Genomic DNA, 13,326 nt, shown 5'->3' on the forward strand with positions numbered 1-13,326 from the left:
ACCAACTCAAATCCTCCCTATACCTTGTATGGGGGTTATTCACCTATATGCTGTTTGAGAGATGAAAGCATAAAAATTAAAGACGAGGATTAACAGAACATATCAGAACAGTGGTTTGGCTGCACATAGACTCCATTAAATACAGCAATATGATATGCACCCTTATGTCTTAATCCCAGCTGTGTACTTGTCTCCTTATAACCTAATTTTATTTGTTTATTCTTATTATTTGTTCTCTTTCTACTTTCCAGCTTTTCAGCTTTGAGTGATTCTTTGCTGTTTCTCCCTTTCTTGCCATGTGCTCCAAAGCAACTCCCTGTTCCCGCAACAGATGTGACCTCATCCAATGGACTCTGTCTTAAAACCCACTTCAGGACAATTTCACTAGGCTGTTTTTGGCAGTGCCTGCATGAAATTACCAGCCTGTTGTATGTAAAACAGTTCTGAATGCATTGGATTGGATTGGGGCCCGTTTCAAATGAATGTTTCAGGAGCAATGTCATCGGAAAGATGAGCATGCGTTTTGGTAATGGAAGTGTGATTGCTCCACAGTGGTGATCCTATTTCTAAATCAATAAATAAAATATAATATGTCAAGGTATTATATGTATTTATGTATGTATCTATCTATGTGTGTCAAAGCATTAATCCACTTTTATCCTTGTATAATAATGAGGCATATACACAGGCATTTAGAATTAATAAGGTCCTAAATAAAATAAATAAAGTTTTTGTAATAAAGGCAGAATCTACTCTGAGCAAATCAACTTTTTCAGGATTGTATCAGATATATGAGCAAACGCACCCCCCGAACAGGAACATTTCTCCCAGATACATTCAGAATAGTAGACTGGGAGGATGATTTGTCAAAATGTCCACCGAGGGCATTGGTAGCTCAGTGGTTAAGGTACTTGTAATCAAGCCCCACCACTGCCAAGTTGCCACTGTTGGGCCCCTGAGCAAGGCCCCTTAATCCTCAATTGCTCAAGTTGTACTCAATCATAATTGTAAATTACTTTGGATTTGCATTTAATGCCATAAATGTAAATGTTAATCACAGCTGGGTTGAAGAGGAATCAGTCAATCAGGTGGACTGTACTGTCTCAATGGACTGAGCTATGTGTGGCACTAAAAGCAAACAAATACACACTGGTACACATCAAAGCACATAAACTATCTGAAAAAAGTCAAGATAGTTAGGTCTTTAAATAAACTGTTCAGTAATTGCCTGATCAATACTTAGAAACTGGCTGGCTGTTGTAACATAATGATTAGTTGATTCTTATAGGAACATAGATTCTGCAATTACTTACATTTTTGAAGGACATTAATTAAATCGGAATGCCTACATATATGCATCATCGTTCTGTAAAGATAAAAGTGGAATATTTTTGACACATACATAGAATATCTTGATATATTATCTTTTGTTAGTTTAATTAATGTTAAATAAATGAGATCAGCACTATGGATCACTTCGTTGTCAACATGCGCACACTTTAATCTTTCTTTACAAATTGTGAAAGGGGCATTTTAAAACACCTCCAACATCCACTGACAATTCGGAAGTGCGTAGCCCTACGTCACATAAGTATACATTTACATTACAAGCGGAGATAAGGAGAACGAGGAGCGGGGTTTTCAGTTGGAATACATTCGCCTTAGGCAGTAAATGAATTGAACTAATTAAAACAATGGACTGTAACAAGAATAATCAGCCAGACGACAACTGTGGCTAAATATAACACTGCTAAACGTGAGGAGCTGTTAGCCAACAGGCTAAAGTGAGAAACAGCAACGTAACTTAAGCAATAGAGTTCGTTTCTACATAAAGGTCTATTCGAATAGCCTATAGTTTAAAATAGATGATATATATTTGAAATTCTAAGCATTGTGACCGTTTTTTTTTCCCCAAACGGTCTAACATTGTTTTCGCTGGAAATTATATCAGGCCGCAATGCTTTCTGGGCCAGGTTTGCTGCTGAAGTGGGTGCCTGTGTTCACTCGTTCCCTCGCCCCTCCGAGAGCTCATCTAACACACACCAGTTAATGCAGAGTTAATACAACCTATATTTAAACGGGACTTTATTGTTAAAAACCCTTACCCCATGGAAGAGGCACTGCAATACCCTCGTCTATGATAAACTTGATAAATTAGAAATTAGTGTAAGATTGTCATTTTTTTTTTAAATGTACACATTCACAATTTGAGTAAGGTTAAAATCACATGCATAAATAACCAAAAATTGTCTGTCTGCGCGTATGTATGTGGATAGAAAAGGTCAAATACACCTGTCATATCAAGAATTTAAAATCCGATTTTTGTGAATGCACCGATATTCGGAATACATGACTCGGTTTCGCTATAGCCTACTGGTAAAATTGTTTTGAATTACAATGCCATCTAGTGTTCATATTGTATGTATCGCTCGAGTTAAATAGACAAAAGTGGAAGATTATTTTTTAATGTACTACAAACAAATCAGATTATTTTGGTGGGATCTTTGTAGACGTGTAGATTATAATTTGTAATGATATGTAGTCTAGGTCTACTAAAGAAATTCTCAGATAGATTCGTGAACTCTGAACCGTTTTATGCACTGTCTGCATGTCCGAACAGCTGTGCATATGAGTGATCCCGTGGTAGAAATGTAAAACTTCATTTCCCACATTTCAGTAATAAGGAAGTTGACGAAGGATGCATGTGGGATTTGTTAGTGCTGTTGAAAGTGACGCCCCTGACATGACCCAAGTCAGAGTGTTCCTCCCTACTGATCAGAGTCAACTTCGGGATAAACCAAACGGTTGCTCGGATTTAAACTGAAAACTGGAGCATCCTAATTGTTCGGTTCAAAATAAGGTAAGAATACTTTTTCTAATTACTAGGTGTGCATTACTTTCTCACTCATTTTAACTGAAATCATTTTCTCCTGTTTTTTTTTTTTTTTTTTTTTTTTTTAGTTACTTTGTAGTAATCCACAAGGGAAGTCATACATGAATGTCAATTGTCAATTAAGCATTACATAGTATTACAGTCTTGCAATGAATTAATTTTGGCAAAATTAAAATGAAAAGAAGATGAGAAATTTCATGAATATTAAAAATCTACCAAATAAATAAATGGAAATAGATAGATAGATAGATAGATAGATAGATAGATAGATAGATAGATAGATAGATGTTTTGGCTGTCTTTTACATTTCTTTTCCCAATTATTATATTATTGGACAGATGACTAAGTCTGCCTTAACATTTACTTATATGCTGCACTACCACTTCAAGACTTTTCCTCAATAAACATTCGAAGATAGAAAGTTATTGCCACACTCTCTTGTGTTATTTCACAACACTTAGAAATCTAATAGCAGTCATGCCCCTGTACTCGCGTCGTCAACCATTCCCGAAGGGTTCATAGAAAAGTAACTAAATATAGTTGAAGGGAAAATACAAATAGCAATACATTTGCTACGGTGACACAGTCATTGTCATACAGTAAATGCACAAATTCAAAATTACTTGTTTGCAAGAAAACAAGTTTGAAAGACTAAAGGGATATTTGTGCATCTCTAATTGCATGCAGTAGTTGCTTTACACTTGAACTAGATATCTTGTATCATCTGCTATCTGATTTCTAAGACAGGAGTTCCATCTTCATTCTGACTCACATAAGTGGCACCTGTTACCATGGAGAAGCCTTGGAAAGTGAGGTTTAGAAATGTGGGCCAGGCCTATTTCCCTCAAACCAGGGTGGAATGTTGCTATACTATAAGTAGTCAACACAACTGGAGCAGTCGTGATTGGATAGGTCTTTTCAAGGTAACTACAGAAAACCTGTACTCAAAGTACAGAAAATATCGATTTTGAAAGACTGTATTTGGTTTCTACTCATTTTTTATTTTTTTTTTGTATGTTTCAGGTTGGATGGACATCAGTGAGAAACTATTATACATTTGCCTGGGCCCTTGCTCCAGATGGATACACAGGTGACACAGACATGAACTGCAATGTTGTCTTTCAGCGTAAGTTTGTCATGCTGCAACACCTTTAACAAGCATACTGTTACACATTTCTCATCTTATTTCAGTGAAAAAGGTCTAACAAACAGAACCAAACAGATTTATTAAAATCATATTAAGTTAAGTGGAGAATGCAAGTAGAGATTGTAAGTGGAGAATGCTTGTGAAAGCATTTAGTGTTAATGAAATTGGTCCCAAGTATTCAGTATTTACATTTACATCATTTGCAAGCTGCTATAGGGAGCTTAGTGGAGGGAAAGCAGCAGGGGGGTGACATGGGATAACTTCCAGAGGTTGCAAGCAAGCTGTGCAGCTGCATTCTGGATGCAGGGGTCTGATGGTACAGAATGGAAGGCCCTATCTCTTTGTCTATCACTTCACCCTATCTCTTTCTCTTTTATCTCTGCTTCCTGTTTCAGCATCCTACCTGCCAAATCCTGGTGGGACAGCGTTCCAGTTTGTGTATGTGGATGAAATGGGGCAAATATGTGGAGTAAGCTCTCATTTTACTTTTTGTGCACCAAGACCTTTGGATGAACTGGTAACACTTGAGGAAGAGATGAATGGGGAAGAAGAGAATGAAGGTGATGACTTGCTGCTAGTAGTGCCCAAAGCTGAAATACTTCAGGTGAGAGGATATACAGTATATATGGAATGAGACCAAGAGAGCTAAGAGGAATAGTTACAGAACTATGGGCTACTAACAATTTTCACTTTTGTTTTAATAGAGCCTTCTGGAGGCATGTCAAAAAGAACTAAAACAGGTTCAGAAGAAGTTTGAGGCAGCCACAGAGGAAGTGGAAAAATACAGGAAGACAGATGAATCTGAGAGGAATAATTTTGGAAAAGAGAGGACAGAGATGAAGAATGAGATTGAAGAACTGAGGGGCAGCTTGAGATGTAGCATGGAAAAGATTGAGAGAATGGAAGAGAAACAAAAGGTATATGCAAAACCTATTTTGTTGTATAATTTATTTTGTCCAGAAACATGTGAAACCCAGTCAACAAGTGCTGAAACAAGTGAAATAACAACAAAAGGAGGCATACACAAAATAAAATCCTGTTCATCATGGCTGTAATACCTGAACTAAATTACCAAACAAAATCAAATAAACACTATATTGCTTATGAGGAAAACATAAAGAATGGGTAACAAGCTTTATTCTCAACTACCTTTATCTTTAGGATGTGCTGATGTGTCATGAAAAAATATCCACAGATCTTAGAGGCCTATTGGTGGAAAGAACTGAAAAACAGCAGCAAATCAAAGATCTTGAGGAGGAATTAAGTAATCTGACTCTACAAAAACAAGAGACAGAGTTGGAACTGGACAGGTATGTCAAATTTAGTATCTGTACCAGCAGATATGGGTACTATTCAGTGTCAGAACTGCTAAAGATCAACTTATTCTTACATCAGTCAAAGGAAATCAGCCTGTTGATTACATATTTGAGACCTGGGATGATGGTATGTATCTAATGAACAAAAAGTATTCATACCAGGAGCTCAGTAAAGGAAATCTGCTCATATCTGTAATATTTTGTGATTCATTACCCTGTAGGCTCCTTGATGATGATCACCAGTTTAATTGGAAAAAAGTGCTGGTTATAAAAAGAAGAAAGTAACTTCATATTATTGTCTGCAGGATGAAAGAGAGAATCAAGAAGATGAATACACAAAGGAAGGATGAGGAGGATGAGAGGAGGAACTTGCAGGTGAATTGAGAAAAGCAAAATGTTTTCAGTCATTTTCAGTTCCTGCTTACCTTCAGTCTTGTATTTACTATGACTCTGATTCAGCATGTCAAAACTTTTGGAAAATTGTGCAATTGCTCTGGAAAGTTATATGGATTATCACTGTCTTATCACTGACCTGCTGCAAGCACTGTCCAGTTGGGTTTTTTTTGGAATTTGTTTGAATCTGAGCAGTTAAGATGTTTTGGCAAGTTTCATCATTCATCCTGCTTCTGTCAATGGTCATTACATCATCAACAATGACCATGTGACCTAGTTCCACTCTTAGCCATATCTGAACATGCCACCACATTTTACAGCTGTGAAGGTATGTTATGGATCTTTATTTCTTCACATTTTAATACAGAGCATTTCTTTTCTCAGTTGCCCATGAGATTTCGTCCCCAGTACTATACGGGTTTTTCTATGTACTCTGCAGCAAACCTTACTGTGGTGTTTTTGTTCCTGATGTTTCTTGTGTTTGTATCTTGCTGTAAACCCTTTGAGGTAATGTGAAAGTATTCTCTCGGTGGTGGTATTAGATGCATTTATGTCCAATATATGATTTGCTTAGCAATGTTTCTTCAAAACTGAAAGTTTTGTTTTTTCATCTACTACTCTTGATGAGTTTTCACACATATAATGTTTTAACAAGGTGCCCAATTTTTTTTTCTGTCTCATGATGGCCTGCTTTTCTTATATTGGCACTTTAAAGATTCTTATTTTTCAATGATTCTTAACATATCCGTGTATAAACAGAGCTGTAACTTCCACAAAATTGTAAAATGTGGACATGTAAAACCTTAAATTAGAGTTGACAGTCTGCATTTTAACATCAAATCCAATGTGCTAGAGTACAAATCCAAAATGACAAAAATGACATCTAACCCTCATCCCTGCAGGCTGCATTGTTTTTCCAGTTTACCAAGATACATTTTCAATATCATTACGTAAAATTGGGTTGATGATTGGATGAAAGGTGACTAACCTTGCTTTTGCTAAAATTTGTCAGTCCTGTGCATGTTGAGATAAATGCTGTTGCAACAATCAGAGCGGATGAGTATTCAAATACAAATCTTGATTACACTAGACAAAAGTGCTGCAGTTACTTTATCCTTATACTAGGGAGCAAAGGGTTATTATAAGTTGATCATGCTAGAAAAATTGCAATGTAAATGTTATTGCTTTTTCCATCAGATAGAGAGTAAACAGGTTCAGGATGAGCTGCGGGCCCTGAAGGAGCGTCTGGAGGCCAGTGAGCGCAGCACAGAGGCCCTGCGGCGGGACTTGAGTGAACTGGGAGCCCTGCAGGGTCACAGCCATGCGGAGCTGCACCAGGCCCGGCTGCAGGCGGCACAAATGACCCTACAACTTTCCCAGGCTAACCTTGCGCTCCGTGAGGGCCAGGCTGCCTGGGCTCAGGAAAGAGAGAGCATGAGGCAAAATTCAGAGGTGAGGGAGGATGCCTCCAGATGCTGTATTTCTTCACCCGTATAGTGTTTGCATGAACATAGCTCATCATGCTGAAGGATGAATGGTCAGCTGTTGATCTGAATTCAGTTGCACAGGCAGGAATATTAATCTTTACTGGAATTTGGAGAAGTCTGATTAGCTTTTTCATAGATTAGCCTGTTAATAGATAAATAACTCCATTTAAGTATTTTTAAAATTTGTTGTTTATTTTTAAATACTTGACAATGATATCTACATAACTTGCTAGCAGGCTGATTAGCATACAGGTTTTGCTTGCTAGCAGGTTTATCATTACTACTTTATTTGCTTCCAGGCTTATTCACTGTAAAATATTTCTAGTAAGGAAATAATGTTGTTGTTTTTCTTGTTGTTGTTTTGTTGGCTAGTTGTGGGAGGTTTTTGTTGTTTTGTTTGTGTTACAGTATTCTGTCACACCAGTGGTCATTATACCAGATTGTATTAACAGTGGTATGCCTTAATTTGTGATACACCTTTTTGAAACATTTATTGATGACTTCAGTATGGATCATGCCATCCAGTAAGTTGTGTAATGTTGTGTAATTAGCCCATTTATTGCACACAATTAACAGCTGGATAAGGACCGACTCCAGAAGCTGAGTCGAGAACTTCAAAAAAAGGAAGAGTGGCTCCAGGAGGAGAGGCTGGAGCGAGAAAAACTGGAGGTGGAGCTTGGAAGCCAGAAAGATTGCAACAGGGTGAATAATGTTCATGTGAGATTGTGTGTGCCTATTTCAGTTTGCAGGTTTGTGCGTGTGTGTGTGTGTGTGTGTGTGTGTGTGTGTGTGTGTGTGTGTGTGTGTGTGTGTGTATGTGTGTGTGTGTATGTGTGTGTGTGTATGTGTGTGTGTGTATGTGTGTGTGTGTATGTGTGTGTGTGTGTGTGTGTGTGTGTATATGTGTGTGTGTGTATGTGTGTGTGCAAGCATACATGCACAGACCTATAATTAAACATTCATCATAGTGTGCTTAACACACAGCTGGGTCATGTTTCAGTTTTTGGAGCACATTACCATAAAATATGACCCAACCATTAGTTAAAAATAGGACCTAGTCTTGTATATTAAAGACACAAATAGGTCTTACTAGGACTAATATTAAAAAATACATGAATCATCTGTTGATTTAACAGTTACAAACAAACCAAAAATGGATGCTATATTAATAAACAAGGCATGGCAAAAACTAAACTTTAAAAACTCTCATAAGTTTATGATGGTCATAAATTTCAACACATAAAATTTTATTTATTTTCCCAGAATGTTCTCTTAGTGTTTATTCCATTAATACATTTACTTGATTTTATGCAAAAGACAACAGGCTTTATGCACACATTTTTCAGTTGGTATGGAGTTGTTGTAGATGTAGGTTTTGTTAAGGTGTCTTGTTACAGTACCAAAAATTAGACTAACATATACTGCAATACCACATTCTGACTTGAATTACATATCTTCTAATATTAGCATAATGAGCAAAAATGCTGGCTGGCAGTGAACACGGTTTTATAAAGCAGCCTTCAGCATCCTGATGCATTTGCTATCCTTGTAATCTATTTAGGAACTGAGAGCGAGTCTTAGAGCCATACAAAAGGAGAGAGAGCAACATCAGCTGGAGAGACAGGCACATCTTTCCTGTTTATCTAAAAATTACACCATTTACATACTTCTCAATGGCTTGCCAAATCTATTCATTCTGAGTATATGCTGTTTGCTCAAACACAGGAGCTCTTGGATCACATTCGTGTGTTGCAGCTTCGACTGGAGAGGGAGGCTGATGCCAAGTGGACAGAGGCAGCATCTAGCACACCTCGTCAGTCATTCTTTTCAAAGCTAAAACCCCAAATGCTTCAGACCTTCAAGGCATTTTAAAGGAGACTGAGTAATGTTAATAGTGCTGATATACAACCTTAACTCTAAGCCTAACTATTGCTGACAGTGAATAAACAGCTTTAGGCAAATAAACCTATTCTAACTGGTTATTTATTGTTGTTATATTAATTGGTTTTTTATATTAACTATATTTGTATGTGCATGAAGACATACAACCTACACATAATACTTTTTTATTGTTTGTTTGTCTGGATAGTTTTCTGTATGTTAGACACATGGAAGTGAAGGTTAAATGACTGCTTAAGCAAAAGATCAAATTTTCCACTAGTGAAAAAGTAGTCAGTACATGTTTAATGCTTAACATTTCTTTACTCATTTGTATTTGATCTTTGAGGCTATTTTAGATTTAAATAATAATAATAATTTTAATCCTGTTTGTAAATACCTCTTTATGTAGGGCTTTAGGAGGATTTGGAATGACAAAGCTTCCAGTACTTGCTAGCTACCTTAAGCCTTGTAACTCAAGTGCAAAAAAAAAAAAAAAGGAAATTATTTGTTGCAAACACTAATCATGTCTGGGCTTATGACTTATGAGGTAAATTGAAATTTGTGAGAATCATTTTTTATTTTTTATTTTTGCTTAACATATTTAACTCTGCTGTTATCCTTTAGTGAACATTGACAATGCAGAAACCTCTATGGAGAGGTCTCCTTTAGAGAAAGCCCATGAAATCCAGCTTCTGATCCAGAAGGAGAAGGATGAGAACCAGGAAGAAGCTAGAGTGGACAGCTTGCCTGAGCCAACCGAAAATCACAAAAAGGAAACAGACAGAGAAGAGATGGTAGGAGAGATTAAATTGTAGACCAGACTCTTATGTACAGGAATATGCATAGGTAGTAATGTATAGTAACATAGAAATATTGCTTTACTGTCAGTAATGTCAACAAGCAGACATTTGTAATGTTTCTAGTTTTCTGAAAATGTAGTGTTTGATATAACTCACTCCTTCATTTTAAATACAAAGATATGCCTTTGCTCCAACGCATTTCCCAAGCCCACTTGTTAATGCTAATTTGTAGTCTAATAGGCAAGAGTTGCACCGCAGATTTTTGAAGGAAAGTAGGGGGGCCAGTGGAACATTTTTTTGTATTTATAGTCCTCTACTGCAGGTATCAGTCAGTTGCAAATGACCAAGCTTAAACCAGCTAGCTACACCAAAGGTTGTTGCCAGTTTATCATCTACATTACTACCTAGAGTAGCTAGTACACACATTCAAAAAACAAAGTAGTTCCATCTATCCTTACATGCATGCTGTAGTACTACAAACTTAAATTAGCTATAGTACAACAAAATTCAATTAGCTACAGTAGATGCTGTGGCATGGCAGTAATGTGTAAAGCTCAGAACATAGTCAGGCTTGTTACTGTCATCCAATCAGAGTAAATGGCAAAGTACAAGTGGCTGCACACTTTCAGAGTGTGAGTCTGTGAGTCCCAAAGTGGGCACAAATGTTGTTTTTGTGAAATTTTCCTTTGCTACTGCAAATAGCATATTGCTAAAAGTAGTGAGAGATTTAATCATCCTCCTATAGACTCTCGCCCTCCCTACTCCAAAAGGGTTACCATGTTTTATCATCAGGCCTCACACGCTGCAAGGACATTACCAGTTGGCCCCAGGTTTATTTCAGGCCTGGCTGTTCACTAGAATAGCTAAGATATAAACCACCAGAATTGTAATTGATAGACAGGACAGTACAATTAAGGTGTAAGTCTTTGCAAATGATTCTGCCACCCCCTACTTTCTGTTATACTAGAATTAGCTAGTCAGTTATCTATTGTAGATCGGAGCAGTGTTAATGCTTTTATAACTAGCTTTATAGCTAGATTAGATAGCTAATTCAATCCAGGAAAGGTCCTATAATGTTTTCTTATATGCCCCTTTTTGTTTGTTTTGGATTTTAAATGAGGAAGCATTGAATTCAGTTTTATGGTATTGTTTTAAATAAGGAGGGATTGGATTTGCGAAGCCATTCTGATCCAAACACCAGTGAGGATAAGCAGCTCCTTAAGTCTGAGGTCAATGGGAACAAAGTGAGGTGACTATGATGCACTCCATTGACAAAGTTTTGGGTGGATCTTCATTTTGAGGGCTTTACATTATTAAAACAGTATTAATATAGGACTAAGAGTAATGGAATATAATGTTTTAGATTGATACAGAATACAGAAGATAAGGACATTTTTGCCATCACAATAGTCTTACCTTATAAACATTTTATTACATTGAAGGCATGACCACATATAGCCTTTATAAATCACTACCCTACAATTGCAAAGCTATTGAACTGTTTTTAGAGCATGGAAAAGAAACCACTCACAGAAGGGAGTTTGGACGAAGCTGAAGGCAGGTGCTCTTGGAATTATGGACGATTACCCAAGAGCAGCTTTCCCATGACAGCACCCCTCCCTCATGCCCCTCTGTCTCTTTTGCACAGCTCAGATGGCAGTTATGTGACCTCATTCAATCCTTGTTTGTTTTCTCTGCAGTGAACTAACTGATTCCCCCTTGTGGTGACACAAGAATAGAACTGAAGGAGGTGAACTTGATGCTACTTGTTTACATCCATGAAACATCATGTTCTTAAGAGTGTAATGTTTCCTAGTACATAAGGCACTTATTGGATATGCTTGGTGCAGTGGGCATGTGCTTTTTGGTCCGTGTGTGTGTGTGTGTGTGTGTGTGTGTTGTTGTTGTTGTGAGTGTGAGTAACTAAAAAAAAGTGATTAAAGAGATCAGGGGACATCATAAAGACAAATAAATAAATATGTGTTAACTTGACATCATAATTAGTTTGATTTGCTGTGTGTCTCTGTACCTGTGTATCTCTTTATGTTTTTATACAAAAATGTTTTTGTATAATTACAATAAGAACATAGATCTAATGTAGCCCATATCATATCACATAAATATTTATTAAGACATTGTTATTCATGTTAACTGTGACAGTAACCCACCAGTTGTGGTCAGTGTTATTTTTGGTGCTAGATCGGTTAAATTATTACAGTCTGCCACAGTAACTGTTGAGTTCACTGCGTGAAAAACCTAGCTAAACATTTTGGAGTGTTACAGACTAGTTCTTTTGTCTGTGCAGTGTTTACTTTTTCACACAGTATTAGAGAAACTCTAATAAAATGCTGTTTTATTAATGGCATGTGGTTCATCCTGTCTTTGTTTTTTTGCATCATCCAGTGCAGTTCAAAAGTAACTAGACAGACAAGTTGTTGTTATTGATGTATTGCATATTGGAATTAAAATGGATCCTTGACTACGTAGATTATTGCTCACAGCAAAGTTATTATGAAGCTGTTATGAAACAACAAACATTACAACTCATTATATTGTTGATTTATGTGGTGGAGACAATATATATAAAAATAATAATAATAATAATAATAATAATAATAATAATAATAATGTTTTATTGGTAGAGTGCCTTTCCCAAACATAGTCACCTCGCGTTATAAAAGCAAATGAAACAAAATAACAAAACCAAACAGAAATGGCAACATACTGCAAATACTATGACCTAGCATCAACTTGATAGAATTGAGTGAAGAGAATGCTTTTCAGTTTAGTTTTTTAGAGGAGATGAAAAAGCACTCATAGATATATTGGCAGTTTCATAGTTTGAGGACTATGAAACTTGCCACTCAAAGAAAAAAGTCTGGTCTGTGACACCACTAGCATTCCAATGACAGAGAATCTAATTTCACATGGCAGCTCACCATTCCCTTGTGCATGCTTGATGTTGTTGTTCAGTCTTTTTGTCTTTGTTACTTTGTATGTTAAACATTCTGTGTTAGCATCCATTAATATCTGAGTCATTTCAAAAGGCTGTGCCTTTACCAGAAAGCTAGATGGCAGACAGCAAGACTTTGTCAGTTTGGAGTACATCTTGGTGCAACACATTCAGCAGCAGCAATAACAAGTTTTAGAGCAATTCATCTCCACTGTGGACATGCTTTCGGACCAACTGACCACTATGTATGAATATGCGAAAACACTAAGTGAGGTTGACATGGTTCTTCCTGTTGTTCTTGGGTCTTCCGGGGATGGGGGGGGGGGGGGGGGTGGAAACCTTCATGGTTTCTGCAATGTTTGTCCCAAAAAGGACAATCCCCAGACCCGGTGAGTGTTGCTAGCTAGCAACCAGAACTAGCTTACACTTGGTGTCTGTAGGCCTACAATTTCTTCT

The 13,326-nt window shown here is 37.0% G+C and overlaps 1 protein-coding gene across 7 annotated transcripts; it reads left to right on the plus strand.

The window, feature by feature from the left end:
- The first annotated feature begins 1,641 nt into the window (after positions 1–1,641).
- On the plus strand, positions 1,642–12,282 carry calcoco1b (calcium binding and coiled-coil domain 1b). 7 transcript variants are annotated; one of them, XM_081705451.1, is made up of 15 exons: positions 1,642–1,784; positions 2,678–2,860; positions 3,637–3,816; positions 3,917–4,019; positions 4,436–4,644; positions 4,745–4,957; positions 5,202–5,350; positions 5,662–5,731; positions 6,947–7,201; positions 7,813–7,938; positions 8,798–8,860; positions 8,962–9,049; positions 9,742–9,911; positions 11,081–11,166; positions 11,426–11,611. In XM_081705451.1, the coding sequence occupies exons 3-15, from the start codon at positions 3,685–3,687 to the stop codon at positions 11,523–11,525; spliced, it is 1,764 nt and encodes a 587-aa protein (XP_081561577.1). In that variant the 5' UTR covers positions 1,642–1,784; positions 2,678–2,860; positions 3,637–3,684; the 3' UTR covers positions 11,526–11,611. The 7 variants fall into 7 exon arrangements, with proteins under 7 accessions (XP_081561577.1, XP_081561575.1, XP_081561576.1 ...); XM_081705449.1 differs by having other exon boundaries at positions 1,643–1,784; positions 11,078–11,166; XM_081705450.1 differs by having other exon boundaries at positions 1,643–1,784; positions 3,641–3,816; positions 11,078–11,166.
- The last annotated feature ends 1,044 nt before the right edge of the window (positions 12,283–13,326 follow it).

The sequence above is a fragment of the Electrophorus electricus genome, chromosome 22, assembly GCF_041902795.1.
Source record: "Electrophorus electricus isolate QZ-2024a chromosome 22, ASM4190279v1, whole genome shotgun sequence".
NCBI lineage: Eukaryota > Metazoa > Chordata > Actinopteri > Gymnotiformes > Gymnotidae > Electrophorus > Electrophorus electricus.

Bases quoted from the DNA above. Each gene is read 5' to 3' on its own strand.
- calcoco1b (XM_081705449.1), top strand. From the start codon at position 3,685: ATGGAGAAGCCTTGGAAAGTGAGGTTTAGAAATGTGGGCCAGGCCTAT. The intron at 5,351-5,661 runs GTATGTCAAATT...TATTGTCTGCAG, and splicing joins ACAGAGTTGGAACTGGACAG to GATGAAAGAGAGAATCAAGA. The intron at 7,939-8,797 runs GTGAATAATGTT...TAATCTATTTAG, and splicing joins GCCAGAAAGATTGCAACAGG to GAACTGAGAGCGAGTCTTAG.